Source organism: Periophthalmus magnuspinnatus, chromosome 22, assembly GCF_009829125.3.
Source record: "Periophthalmus magnuspinnatus isolate fPerMag1 chromosome 22, fPerMag1.2.pri, whole genome shotgun sequence".
Classification (NCBI taxonomy): domain Eukaryota; kingdom Metazoa; phylum Chordata; class Actinopteri; order Gobiiformes; family Gobiidae; genus Periophthalmus; species Periophthalmus magnuspinnatus.
The window spans coordinates 3,477,235-3,492,292 of record NC_047147.1 but is presented as its reverse complement, the minus strand read 5'-3'; the positions used below and the strand labels follow the sequence as shown (position 1 = coordinate 3,492,292).

At 41.3% G+C, this 15,058-nt stretch overlaps 1 protein-coding gene across 1 annotated transcript; it reads right to left on the bottom strand.

Moving 5' to 3' along the window:
• Positions 1-2,293: 2,293 nt before the first annotated feature.
• Positions 2,294-12,888, bottom strand: mbip (MAP3K12 binding inhibitory protein 1). The gene is made up of 9 exons (XM_033988178.2): positions 12,766-12,888; positions 12,154-12,270; positions 11,088-11,285; positions 10,423-10,519; positions 10,002-10,067; positions 8,992-9,150; positions 8,024-8,121; positions 3,712-3,750; positions 2,294-2,449 (listed from the first exon to the last, which is right to left on the bottom strand). The coding sequence occupies exons 1-9, from the start codon at positions 12,883-12,885 to the stop codon at positions 2,342-2,344; spliced, it is 1,002 nt and encodes a 333-aa protein (XP_033844069.1). The 5' UTR covers positions 12,886-12,888; the 3' UTR covers positions 2,294-2,341.
• Positions 12,889-15,058: the final 2,170 nt, after the last annotated feature.

The following is a 15,058-nucleotide window of genomic DNA, read 5'->3' as shown; positions in this document are numbered from 1 at the left end:
TGTGTGTGTGAGAGTTACTCGGAGCAGCACCTGATTTGCGTGTTTGTATATGTGTGTGCGGGTGTGGGTGGGTGTGTGTGTGTGTGTGTGTGCGAGAGAGATACTCTCACAGCACCTGATTTGCGTGTTTGTATATGTGTGTGCGGGTGTGGGTGGGTGTGTGTGTGTGTGTGTGCGAGAGAGATACTCTCACAGCACCTGATTTGCGTGTTTGTCTATATGTGTGTGTATATGTGTGTGCGTAGGTGTGTGTGCATATGTGTGTGTGAGAGATACTCGGAGCACCTGATTTGCGTGTGTGTGTGTATATGTGTGTGCGTAGGTGTGTGTATATGTGTGTATGTGTAGGGGTGTGTGGGTGTGTGTGTGTGTGTGTGTGTGAGAGAGAGAGAGAGATACTCGGAGAAGCACCTGATTTGCGTGTGTTTGTATGTATGTGTGTGTATGTGTGTGCGTAGGGGTGTGTGTGTATGTGTGTGTGTGAGATACTCGGAGCACCTGATTTGCGCGGCCGCTCGCTGCGCTGCGATCATCTCTCTAATGTCTGTCATTATCACAAATGACCTGATTACTGAAGCTCTGTTTGGAAAACACGCCGGAGACCCAACAAACCAGCGCCAAATGAGCCGCCGCTGCGTTTGACACCGTGACACACGCACAAAGGCAATTATGAGTTAACCCGAACACTGAGGCATCATGGGAAAATGTCTGTCTGTACCAGCATAAAGAAGACAAAAGACGAGTTCAATAGGTAAAACCAGGACTTTTAAAAGAGCAAAGGAGGTGGACAGGGGCCGCTGGTAGTCCGGCCATGTTGATACTACATTTGTGAGCTTGATAACATTTATTTTGACTGTTGACCTGGTTTATGGCTCATGTCTCTGTGATTACTGAGTCTATCCACGTGAAACCAAAGTGCAGTTTAAATAAACAAATAGTTTTTTTTTACAATAGCTTCGGAAAGTGGCCCCTTATTCAACCTCACAGACCTGAGTGAGGGTACACTGGTGTGTGAAAGTGTGTGTGAACGTGTATGTGAATGTGAATGTGTGTGTGTCTGAATGATGCCATCCTCAAATGTTGGAAAGTGAACACACTCTACTGTTCCTCTTGGTTCAAACTTCACTCTGACGTCTTTCATCATGATAACTGTAATAATGTGAATCAAGTGCCATACACAGTAGAGACAGAACCTGCTACTTATTGTTGAGCTGTTGTTGCAACACTGCAATTTTCCCACATTGGAACAAATGAAGGTTCTCTGATTTTACCTTAATATTTGGAGGATACTATTAAAAAAATCTATTGCTGTCTTTGTTTAAATTAAGGGATTACACCATAGACTGTATATACACTGACTGGACAAAAAAAAAATCTCCACCAAAAAAAGGTCACAAACTCTAATATTTGGTTGTTCCGCCTTTAGCTTTGATTACAGCACACATTTGCTGTGGCTTTATTTCAATTTCACTTCTGCAATGTCACAAGATTTATTTCCATCCAGTGTCCCATACATTTTTCACCAAGATGTTTAGTTGATGGTAAAGTCTGACCTCTGCACAAAGCCTTCTCCAGCACATCCCAAAGATTCTCAATGGGGTTAAGGTCTGGACTCTGTGGTGGACAATCCATGTGTGAAAATGATGTGATCCAGGTGGCAACTTTTTTTTTTGGCCAGGCATTGTAAATGAACATAGCTAACTCGCTAGCTACTGTGCTCCAAATATGAAGTGAGCATAGGTGCACTTCCAGCTCCATCGGCTCTGGCTCCAATTCACTTTACATGGAAAAACTATGTCCCCTCTCTCTGTAACTGCTGCTGTCAGACTCGTCATTTTAGTCTTAAATGTTTGTATTAACCCGCTCTACATGATACTAGGGTTTTTATTTCACTACTGTGTCTGTGAATCAAGATATGAACATTAATAACATTGACATTGTTGCTAAGCGCCTGCTAAGCTTCCCTCCAGATTGGCTCTTTGGTTGCTATGATACTCGTGGTTGGAATTCCAAATATGAAACTCAGCTCTAAATCAGCCCCTATAACTGCTGTAGCCTCGATGAGCTTCATTTGACTGAAGCTGAACGCTGTGGGTGACGTCACACTCACTTAGTCTACTTCTACTACTACTGATAACTGGTAAGGGAGCAGGATGATACTGCCTACATTTTTTTTTTGTAGGAAAGATAACCAGGCAGAGAGAAAGCATCCAAAAGAAATCACATTTATTTACAAATCCAGATAGGAATTAACTAATCTTTCAGTTACAACAAAAAATAATAAGACAAAAGCAGCCATCTTGTTCTCCCTCTACAACACATTTGGATTAATTTCAGTTTCTCACAGAGCACAGTCCGAGCCGTATCCAGCCCCAAAGTCGCTCACTTTCTTCAGCAGCGCCGCCTTCACCACACTGATTTTCTCATCCAGCTCCGTCAGGCTGCAGGACTGAGGAGCAGAACATACCAGAACATACCATCAACAATCAAATCACACTAAAGTGACCACAGAACTCAAAACAAACAAAAAAACAATATAATTTTAACATTTTAAATTTGTAAGAAAGCTCAATGAAGAACCAAAAGGACATGACTCATTATGGTGTGAATCGAGGTCACTGTTGAGAACCGAGAATGTTTATATGTTAAGTATTCTCCGCCATTTTGAAACATGGCTGATGATACCGTGTTTGTATTGGTTCAGATTCTTGAATGTGATGATGTCATACTCCCAGATGGGGGCGCAAGAGACGATCATGTTGTACTTTACTATGAAAAGTCCAAAAGGTAAATGCCCAAATGTTACAGCGACTAGAGCCATGAAGTCTCTATGTGACAGCAAAAAACAGCATTATAACAAAATTAATTTTAGTTTCCACAAATCTGAGTTAAATATTATTGAAATACAGAAGGTTGTGATGTCATCTGAAACCCAGCAATTGATATTTTGCAGCTGATGTAATCAGCATTCTCTGGGCGTGTGAATCTAATCGTAGGCACTACTCTGTCTGAAACTTTAATCTGAGCCTTGTTTTAATGCAATCTGACCATAAAGAACTGACTTACCTGGAACTCCAACAGGTGAGCTGATTTGTGCTGTTAAACAAGTCCCTCTCAAATAACATTACAGTCACAAGCTAGCTAGCATTAGCGTTAGCCAACAGTTTTTCAGTAGATCACGATCACAGAACCATAAATGCTCGGATTGATCACAGGCTCCTGAAAATGTTCTGTTTAAATCAATTTAGTTTTTTTTTGTTTCAGGCAATTAAATGTTTTTGACATTTATGTTTTTGACAGCGTGTGACCACAGTAACCGCTGAACACCATAGGCAAAGATGTCCGTTTTCACCTACTTCTCTTTTCATACAATTTACACATTTCAGAGTCTGGATCATAGATTTTGGGTTTTTTAAATGCTGCTATGAAGAGGTGGGAGCTCAATTCTGCAGTTTTCAACAGGTAGTTAATAGATCAAGATTAATATTGTGGTTTGATGAATAAATAAATAAATAGACAAGTGTACATTTTAATAGTAAAGACCTCCAAAACAGCATAATGTCTTAAGATAAGGCTATGGTGTATGCGTTAGACCTGCTCAAATCATGTCATGAAATAAATAGAACACACACCATTTCAAGAGGGAAACCATTTAAAAACAGGTATATAACTCACAATAATCTAATCTTTATAATATAGATTCCTACCCACCTGTGGCTGTGTGATCTTGGGTCGTTTGTGCAGGTGAGTCTAAGAAAGAGGAGAGAAAAAGAGCAGAGGAGGTCTTAAACATCGGCACAGTGCGGACTCAGCCTCTCAAGGGCAGTCAAAAGAACTTTATCAAACCAATGTCCAACAATCCCAGTGGAATGCTATGAAAACACTTAAGAATGAATAGGCCCATAGAAGTAGGCCTTAAGAAACTGGAAGTAATAGCAACATGTGGTGTGGGTGGAATGCTGTAATGGTAAGATCGATTAGCTTAGAAAAGGGTTTGGACCTTGGATAGTCCTGGTTTAGGCACAGGTTTAGAGCTGGTTGGATTTTTACTCATTTTATTTAAAAAAAGTACTTGCATCACGGTAATTTTGCTATATAACTGGTGTAGAGCAAAAACATCACTAAACTGAGGACAACTTATAAACAAGGAGGTGGATATGTCTGATTTACATAAACTTATTCAGTTACTTAAAGGGTCTGTATGTGATAAGGTCAAAATAAGTCTGCACGTGTTGTCTGCATCTAATTTAAAAGCATTTACTGTCCAATAATCAGGAAGTGTTCGTTAGCATGTTACTTGTTAGCTTAATGACAAATGTCTTCACCATAGCCTGTATGAAGAAGTGGACTAAGTAAGTGAGACGTCACCCACAGTATTCAGCTCCAAATGAAGCTCATCGAGGCTAGCAATTATAGCGGCTAATTTGGAGCCGAGTTCCATATCAGGAATTCTGACTGCGAGTATCTTAGCAACCAAAGAGCCAATCTGGAGCGAGGCTGTTGAGCATAATACCATAACCTGCCTGCACTGCTGGTTTAGCACGGAGCGGTGCTTAGCAATGCTGTCAATCAAACCTGTTGCTAACATTAGCACGAGCGACTTTAGGGAAAGAAGGCGCCTGATTTGTCTGTTATTAATGTTCATTTCTTGATTTACAGACGCAATAGTGAAATAAAAACCCCAGAATCATGTAGAGCGGGTTAATACGAACATTTAAGACCAAAATGATGAGTCTGACAGCAGCAGGTACAGAGAGAGGGGACACAGTTTTTTAATAGAAAGTGAATTAGAGCCAGAGTCAATTGAGCCGGAAGTGTACCCATGACCACTTCCTGTTTGGAACGTGGCGGCCAGCAGGTTAGCTATGTCCATTTATATATACAGACTATGATTCTGACCCATATTAAAAACATGTTTGAGTCAAGTATTTCTCATTTCACACAAAGATTTACCCTTTAAAACTCCTCATCACTTTTGGAATTGTGATCATAATCGCACTGTGCTTTGAAACGACAACAAACTACCCTAGAATCTCTGATATAAAAAAAAAAAATTTGATAAAAAGGCAACTGGTGAAAAAAGTGCCACTCCGAATATAAAAGACCCCATCAGTTTATTCAAAGACACTCCACTTCCTCTGCTCAAAAATGTGCCAAGTCAAAAGCGCGTGGAGAGCTGCATGCTGGGTAAAAGAGAGAGAGAGAGACATGTATAACTCAAGCACCCTCAGTCTCATCTGTAAACACGCACTGGACCCTCTCTGATCCAAATTACCTTTGTGTGTGCAGTGCGTGAGACTGTGGAGCCGCTACCGAATATCGTCATGGAGATTTCAAAAGAAAAGGAGTGATGTCAGAGGACCCAAACATGGCAGCATAACAAAATGAGAAGTGGACAAATGACAGAAAAATACATAATATTATGAAGGTTTTTTGAAGTCGGCATGGGCCAATATTCAGATTTTGTGTCACGATTATCCAAGCCAAAATAATTGTGATTAAAAGCTCGATATTACACAAAATGGACTCGTGTGAGCTTTAAGTCGTGTTATAATCCTGTTACCACCTCAAAAACAGACCTGGAGTTGTGTTTTGTTTCATTCACACATGTTTGACAAACAGTTCATTATTAGTTTATCTACATCTCCAAAGCTTCTGTTCCACCTTGTGATGTCATGAAGTGGTAGTATTCAAGTTAACAGCTGCTTTTACCTTTAATTCAGTAGAGATTGGCAATTCCAGGGGTGAAATGATCCAAATGATTTTAGTGAAGGTGTGTGGAGAAAAACACAAGGTGGAACAGAGTGTTGACATCACAAGGTGGAACAGAGTGTTTTCAGTTTGAGAGAAGAATTCAGCCTAAATATGCAGGGTTTGTGTGTTAAACATGTGTGAATGAAACAAAACACAACTCCAGGTTTGTTTTTGAGGAGGTAACAGCATTAGAACAGGTCATGAACCTCACAAGAGTCAAATTTGTATAACATAAGACCTTTAACACACTTCTTTTGCACTGAAAATCATTATTGGGATGCTTTAAAACTTGCTCGTCTTCATGGAGATGTTACCACTTTGTCTGGCATGTTCCACAGTATGACATTAGCAAAAAAAAACTCCCCAAAACTCGAAAACATGCATTTTTACTGCAAGCAAGCTCGCTTCTCCACAGATGTGATTTATAACTTGGCCTGGTGGCATCACCATGGAGATAATCAAGTAAAATTGCCATCTGATGAAGCAGTAACATTTTGCACACTCTCCTGACTTACAAAAACTTTAAATCTGAAGCATTCATGAAGCCTATAAGGACAAGGTGAGAGGGGAGTGTCGACACTGATTTTCTGTATGGTTGCATAAGTTACATTGTTCAATTTATTTGTATTAAGACTTTGGACATTTTGTAGTGGGTAAGTCTTAGTTTGCCCTTCAGATTCACAGCTGCTTCTGGTGGGGATTTGAACAGACAGTCACCTGCTCTTGACATTTGAATGGCCCAAAACTGGAAGCTAATCCTTGTAAACGTAAACAAAGAAAGAGGCCCTGGTTTTACCCTTTAAGTACGCACTAAAACAAGGAGTTACAATTAGCTATCTATTGTTAGCTAGCTTGGATTAGTACTGCAGTCTGTGTCCCAGCAAACAGTGGCATTAGCTGTTAACTACCATAGCAACCATAGACTATGTATATATGTAAATGGACATAGCTAACCTGTCATCCACTATGTTCCAAACAGGAAGTTATCATGGGTGCGCGTCTGGCTCCATCAACTTGAAAAACTGTGTCCCCTCTCTCTGTAACTGCTGCTGTCAGACTCGTCATTTTGGTCTTAAATGTTCGTATTAACCCGCTCTACATGATCCTGGGGTTTTTATTTCACTATTGTGTCTGTAAATCAAGATATGAACATTAATAACATTAATAATAAATCACTGCAGCAACAGGTTTGATTGACAGCATTGCTAAGTGGCCGCTCACTACTAAAACAGCAGTGTGAGTGGGAAGGGGCGTTACCATCTACAGCCTGGCTCTGTATTGGCTCTTTGCTTGCTATGACACTCGTGGTTGGAATTCCAAATATGGGACTGGGCTCCAAATTGGCCCCTTTAACTGCTCTAGCCTCGATGAACTTCATTTGACTGGAGCCGAACGCTGTGGATGTCACACTCACTTAGTCCACTTCTTTATACAGTCTGTGACAGCAACGTCGCTCTGATTTACCACAAGTGAGGAGCGACCAGTTTAACAGTTTTGCTAGCTTGTGGTTGTAAATAAGGACAAAACTTAAATGACTGTTAGGAATAGCAAACTCATTATAATATAACATAAATATAAATTTTCTTATTTTAAACTTTCAAATAGTGTGCAACCCTAAATACAATCTCTTAACAACTAAAATAAAACTGTACAAAAAGTGACCAAGTTACAAAAGATAACTTACTTTTTTAATACAATATAAATCAGCTAACCAACCTATCAAACACCCTCTTGTTCAGGATTCTATCTGTCCCATCAACTTTGGATTTAAGGTGGGTACATCAATACAACAGAAGGTGGCAAGGTGTGTAAAGTGTCTTGCTCAAGGACACAACAGCACAATGTATTTGCTAAGAGTGGGACTCGAACTACCAAAACAGCTGCTGCAATTTCAAACAGAGTTAGATAGCAGCAACTTTTGAGTGACCACCACCACCTTCATTTTTAACAATTTTAAACCTATCAACCTTTGAGACAGCAAAGTGAGGTTTCTCTTACTACTTTTATCACCTCCAATCTTCAAAATTATCAAACACTAGGCTCAAAATTAGGTCATCACCTTCAGCTTAAGCTATTTTTAACTTCCAGCCAAAAAACAGGTCCCAATTACTTCACTTTGTTCCTAAGGTAAGAGGAAATAATTGTATTTAAGTGCTTCAATAATTCTTAACAAACCGTAATCTGACATTTTCCCCAAAAGGTACTTGTGGCCAGTGGAGCCGTGTTGTTAATTAAGATGGCTGCCTTTTCAGAGCCGCCTCTCTCTCACCGTGGACTGGAAGTACTCAGGAGACAGCCCCTCCAGCTCCAGAATGCGGTCCTCCACTTTCTTTATCCTGTGGTAAACACTGAGAGGAACAGGTCCGGCTGTGGACAGGGACAGGGGCAAAGAGGGAGCACAAATACTGTTTATTATGTCTGTACTTGACAAAAGACAGCTAAGTCACTCCCCCTTCAGAGCTCTGCCACAACACAATGAGAGTGCATCCCGCTGCTAACTACTGCACAATAATGCTATCATGATGCTAAAATTTTAAACTTGATTTTGATACTAAAGATTGACTAGATACTCAATAGATTCTGATACCACGATGATGATAATAAAAATACTCTTTCTTTAGACAGTAGAATGTGATGTTCCAGATTAAATGTTGGTACTTTGTTTTCTATTCCCATGTGTCTTATAATTCCTCAGTGTCCAGTAGGTTCATAGTGGTCCATGGGTGTGTACTAGTATATGTGTCTTATACTTGTGAAAGATACAGCTCGATACATGCATGGATGACATCTAAAACTACTTCAGACAAGAAAAAGAAAGAAGAATGATTTCGTATCTGGATATCAAATTATTATTAGAATTTTGCCACAACAACACAACTCACTGATAAAGGTGTTTTGTAGTGTTTTGTAAACCTTCACTATGGTATGATATAGCATATTAAACAAACAGCACAGTTACCTTTCGGGAGTTTTATTCTTTCATTTTCTTTCAGTCTTCAATACAATGGAAGCATTAGTGGATTCTATTTCTATTCACTTTACTACCAATGACACATCACCTGCTCCACTGTATTCAAGGTCTAAAATACTTACTGATAAATTGTTCATAAAATGGTGTCGTAACAGCCGTTTCATTTCAGAGCACTTCCATTACAATGCTAAGGCAATTAATCTAATGAATCAAATGAAAAGGCCACAGCTTTCAGCACTGACAAAGAGTGGAGCACTGTTACTGACCTGAAGGCAGTTTGAGATGCTCCTCGATGTTTTGGAGTCGTTCTTCTATGGCAGAGTTTCCACAGTCCTGAGGTAGAGCCGAGCCCTGTGCTTGCTGTAGGTCTGAGGGATTCGACCCCATTAGAGTCTGGGGGCCGTAAGTGTTCACCACACGAGTCACTGGAGACAAGAAGAGGCAGTGTAAGATTAGCAGCAGGTCGGCTTGTCACGATTACATATTTAGAAGTGTGATATATTTATTCTGAAAATATCAAAACAAAAGATAATATTGAAATTAATTTATAACACTTTCACAATAAGATTAAAACAGGATAATGAAATAAATAAACCTTTTTCTAAGTGAATCATTTTAAATATAATGTGGCCAGCAATGTATAAATAGTGCAATGAAACAAAAGTAGTTTAGTTCTAGTATCTATAATGTGTCATGTAAGGACCATTGACAACTCAAATATTATGTAGCATAAAATGTAGTTTTTAAACAGTTCCCCACTAGTGCAAAGAAAAGTACATGCAATAAATATTGAGCCTGAAAAAATACTCTTCATCTGCAGATACTGAATGACAAGTGGATGTAGTGATAGGCCGAGCAACAGCCACTTTAACATTTCAAAAGGAGACTAGGTATGAACCACAGTAGATAATGGGGAGCTTAATAAACTAAACCAAAACACAACTGAACTCTACAAGTAAAGAGTGATGTAATGTAAATGCACAGGTGAAGGTTATGTGCTGTGTCTTTCCATAGGCTGCATGACAAGCTGTTGATGGGACTATGGCCCAAAGTAACCTTTTATAGAGAGCCAATAAACAGACTGGCCCAAACACCGCATTAGACAATAACAAATATCCATGTAAATCTGCATATCTTAAGTCTCGTAATCAGTCGTGGTATTACTGGCCTGTGATTGGTCATAATTATGTCTCATTTAAAAAATGATGAAACACAATTGTGAAAACAAGTCTGCCTAAAATGTCACATTGACATTTGCAGAAAACATGTGTCTTACCTTTGACGTGGCTTTTAAAGCCGGGATACGGCGTGAACACAGCATCGGTTCTGGCGCAGCTGTTTTCTAAAGAAGAGACATTTGAAACGTAATCAGACCGATGCAAAAGCCTAATTAAATGCATTTAGGAAAAATGTATACGTGTCACTTGTGAGGGCTGCCATTAGCGTGCCCTGATTTCTATTACTGGCTGTGTTAAGAGTGCTGGGATTCAAAGGCCTGTGTGCGCGGCTGTTTTTCTGGACGGAGCCGGTGGTGCTTTGAGGCCCAGAGTGTTAGCTCCTTCAGCCCACTCCTGCAGCAGTTCAGCCTGACCTCTCGCCTGTGGAAATCAGCTCTCTCCCAAACATTGGCAATCTGAGCTGCGCGCCCCCCTGCCCTCCCCCCCATATCCCCTCGTATCCCCCCGCTCCATTCTCACCCTGATTGCAGTCGATCACGTTGCAAAACTCTCGTACATTGTTTTCATTGATCTCCATCTGCTTGCGCTCCATAAATGCAGATATTCTCCGCTCGATCTGGGGATTACAAAGAACAGACAACAGGCATAATAAGATGTAATGCTCTGATGGCCTGCTGATAGGTGTCAAGAATGCATTCATGCGTTTTGAGCCACTTCATCATAATGGCCAGGGACAAACACCACAAAGCAATTTACATTAAATGCTACGAGACACACAGCCACAGCAGCACTTTTACAGGTGGCCAAAAAAAGTTGAATTGCAAGCTGTCATCACGTGGGAGAAATATGAATACTGTTTGCTTGGCTACCAAAATAAATGCACAACAGAATAGGGCCTCTTGTCCTTCATCCACATGCAATCTCAGAGTAATGAGCATCCACTTCATCAGGCATCAAGAGCCTGGCTCTCTCTCAAAGCCCTCCACCGATGCTCCGCTCGGCCCATCTCACAACCAGAGGACTCCTTATATTCTATGCCCAACTTGGCTTATCAGATCCCAGTCTCCTCATGTGCACATCCTCTGCTGCAATTACTAACGATTATTCATTGGCTTGACATAAAGTAAAGTGGGGTTTTTCAGAAGTCCGACTGCCTGAACAGCTGACGGACAGACGACACCCACCTCCGACTTCCCGGCACGGATCTGGACCATGACATCATCGCTTTGGCTCTCCACGGCGACGGAGAGGGGAGGATCCGAGGGAAAGGAAATCTGCGGTTTAAGTGGGAGTGATGTAATGCCGTCTTCAGATGCTTTGTCTGCCGTCGATGAGCTGCTCGTGTTGGAGTCCAGCACTGACTTCAGGCTTTTCGAAACAGCCTAAAAACATGCAAAAAAAAAAAAGTCGTATGCGATCAAAATAAAGTTTAAACAATTATATATGAACCAAAACCTAATTTACAGATTTTTGTGTCTGAACCAATAATAATTCGAATCATTATTTTTTTAGGGATGCATGAATATTGAACATTTTGGTGTACTGGATGTCGGCTGTCAGCCCATTTTGGCCTATACATTGGTGTAATCCCATTTACTGGCCAATGTTAGCCAAAAACGTCTCACAATATTAAACTTTTATATTTACAAAGCTGTTCTGCGGTTAAAAACACATTTGGATTTTTTTTTTTTACCTTATAAGGTTTATGTTTAAAGGAGATTAATTATAATTTCAGTCTCTGCCCTGGTATCAGTTGATATTGGGGCTCGGCAGATACTTGAAGCCAAAGTATCAACATCAGTATCAGAACATCCCTACTGTTTTTGTGAGATAAAATTATGTTACTCAGTTCAACTCAAAACAATGAGCTTTTTTAGTACATTATTAGATTCAGTATTGTCAATGCAATACAGGTTATTGAACAGTGTGAACAGTTTTTGAGCAAAAATAAACTGGTAACTTCTTTCTTTATGGCAAAATATTTGATATAATGTTGAAGCAAAACAATGTCATTTACATTTTCTAAATGAAGGTAAGGAAATGTCCTACTTGGAAATGGAAAATAATGTATAATTACTTTAAAAAAAAAAAAAAAAGCATTCCTTATCATGTCAAAGCTGTTTGTATAATGCATACATATCAACTAATATTAACACACAATTAACACATTTAATTATGTTCATAAAATGAGCAAATTACTGCATATAAATGTATACTAGAATGACTAAAACTGTGACACACTCATGTTACCTGCAGTTTTGAGATGTGCTGTTGTAAACAGCTGTAAACATGAGCAGCTGAAGAGGAGTGAAGGTCCACAGAATCCAACTGGACATGGATTTTCAAAGCAGCGTCTCCAAATTTGAGCTAAAATAAATAAAACAGATTCCGTTACTGTGCCCTACCGTATTTATGAAGTAGACAAGTAAAAAAACTGAATTATTTTTATTCCATTGCTTAAACTACTCAGTAAATTATCGTTTTTGTTAGTTTATTCTATTTTACTCAATTCAAACTGATCGATTTAAAAATGTACAGAAAACTCCATTTTACTGCAGTTTAGTCGTACTTATTTTATTCTATAGTAACTACAAAGCCTTTACCAAACACAAAGATCATGCCAAGACCAAGTGATTTTTTGAAAAACACGTGTTACTACTTCATAAGACATATGATTTAAAAAAAAAATCCATATTTAATAAGTATTTGAGTCAATTATCAGAATATCGTTAAAATGTAAATGCCTGCTGTTTAACAATAAATGAATGGGATGAATGGTAAAAACATTAGCATGTGCGGTTAGCAGATGACCTAAATATTGACAGTACTCTGTTCTACGTGAATTAAACACAGCTGACCAACCTCTTTCCCAAATTCCGCTAATTCTCCCAACATCTCGGCCACACAGTCTCTAAAAGTAGACATTTGTCTGCTCTGGTTTGGAGCTGCAGCGTCTCCACTTTTCTTCAGCGCGTCCGCCATAGCACTTCCGCGTAAACAAAATACGGGTCGCTCATTGGCTCTCCAGTCATTACGTCACTGCGTATGGCTAGAAGGAGCGCGCACGGAGAGAAACACGCTTCTCAAACTTGGAAATAAAACTTTGTTCAATAAAGTATTAGCAAGAAAATAAATAAATAAACAGATTACAACTTCACATTTAAAGGCACATCACATTTAACTCATTATTGTATTTCAGTGATAAAAATGCAAACAAATGCCCGTGCACAGCTACTGTATCGCGACAAATTCAATATTTATCAGACTATTGCAACTGAGGAGGTTTATTAACATAAGTCTATCTATGAAGGTAATTACAAAAAGCACAAACTACTACAATTTACAAAAATGTTCAAGATGGAACATTTAAAAAGTAAATATAAAGTATAGTTGTCCCCGTGGTTTTGTACGGCAACCACCGTGAGACCCGGCGGTTCCATCTTCTTTCCTCCTCTGCCTCCCCGCTGGTTTTAGGCTACCCCTGGCTACGGACACATAACCCCGTCTTTGATTGGGCCCGGGGTAGAGTTTCGGGATGGAGCCCCAAGTGCCACGCCCAGTGTCTCAGTCCGCCCTACCTCCCGCCAGGGGGCCGGCTCCACTCCCGGTCCGCCCCCGGACGTCCCCAACCTGTCTCCGGCGGAGTATCACGACCTCACGGAGGTCTTTAGCAAGAGCAGAGCACTTTCCTTACCCCCGCCCCGCCCGTATGACTGCGCCATAGATCTCCTGCCAGGCGCTCCCTTACCCTCTAGTCGGCTGTATAACCTGTCTAAGCCCGAACGAGAGTCCATGGAGGAATATATCATTGGTTCCCTGGGTGCCGGAATCATACGTCCGTCTTCTTCCCCGGTAGGTGCAGGGTTCTTCTTTGTGGCCAAAAAGGACAAGTCTCTGTGGCCCTGCATTGATTACCAGGGCCTAAACAACATAACGGTCAAGAACAAGTACCCGTTACCCTTACTGGATTCCGCCTTCACTCCTCTCCATGGAGCCACCATATTTTCAAAACTAGATTTACGGAACGCATACCACCTGGTGGGCATAAGGGAAGGAGACGAGTGGAAGATGGCCTTTAAGACCCCCCCTTGGCCACTTCGAGTACCTGGTGATCCCTTTTGGTCTTACTAATGCCCCCGCTGTGTTCCAGGCCCTTATTAATGACGTTCTTCATGACTTTTTAAACCGCTTTGTTTTTGTGTACCTGGATATTTTGATTTTTTTCCCCAGTCCCCTCAGGAGCATCGCCTTCATGTGCACCAGGTCCTACAGTGCCTCCTAGAGAACAAGCTGTTCGTGAAAGCTGAAAAGTGCGAGTTTCACGTGGAGGAGGTCAGTTTTTTGGGCTTCATAGTGGGGCGGGGCCAAGTAAAAGCAGACCCGGAGAAGATTCAGGCAGTCACGGATTGGCCCATCCCGACCAATCGCAAGCAGCTCCAGAGATTTATCTAAACTCCCGTCAGGTTTGTTGGTCCCTGTTCTTTAGCCGTTTCAACTTTATCCTTACCTACCGTCCCGGATCTCGGAATGTCAAACCGGACGCCCTTTCCCGCCAGTTCACCCTGGAAGACAGCCCGGCCTACGCAGAGACCATCATCCCTCCTTCCTGTGTTATCGTAGCGGTCCATTGGGAAATAGAGGACACTATCCGAGAGGCCCAGACCAACGACCCACCTGGTAAACTGTTTGTCCCCGATTTGAAGCGGGCTAATCAGGACCTGGAATCAGCCCTTCGGTGTACGGTCTCTGCAAATCCCGCAGCCTGGAGTTCTCACCTGCCCTGGATTGAGTATGCTCATAATTCGGCATGTCCCCTTTCCAAGCGTCCCTTGGATACCAGCCTCCGCTCTTTCCCACAGAGGAGAGAGACCTCACGGCCCCGTCCGTCCAGCATCACCTCCAACGCTGCCATCAAGTCTGGAATAAGACCAGGGCTGCCCTCCTTCGAGCCGGGGCGCGCACCAAGGCAGCGGCGGATCGTCACCGCATCCCGGCCCATACCAACCTGGCCAAATGGTTTGGCTCTCTTCAAAAAACATCCCATTGAAGACTGACTCCCGCAAGCATTCTCCCCGATTCCTGGGGCCATTTAAGATTACCAGAGTCATAAATCCGTCCACTGTACGACTCCAGTTGCCCCCGTCTCTCTGGATCC

What these genes read in the sequence shown, in the direction of transcription:
- mbip (XM_033988178.2), bottom strand. Translation starts at nt 12,885, where the DNA reads ATGGCGGACGCGCTGAAGAAAAGTGGAGACGCTGCAGCTCCAAACCAG. An exon ending in GCATCTCAAACTGCCTTCAG is followed by an intron (nt 8,122 to 8,991) that starts GTCAGTAACAGT and finishes CCCTGTCCACAG; the next exon opens with CCGGACCTGTTCCTCTCAGT. An exon ending in CCAAGATCACACAGCCACAG is followed by an intron (nt 2,450 to 3,711) that starts GTGGGTAGGAAT and finishes TCTGCTCCTCAG; the next exon opens with TCCTGCAGCCTGACGGAGCT.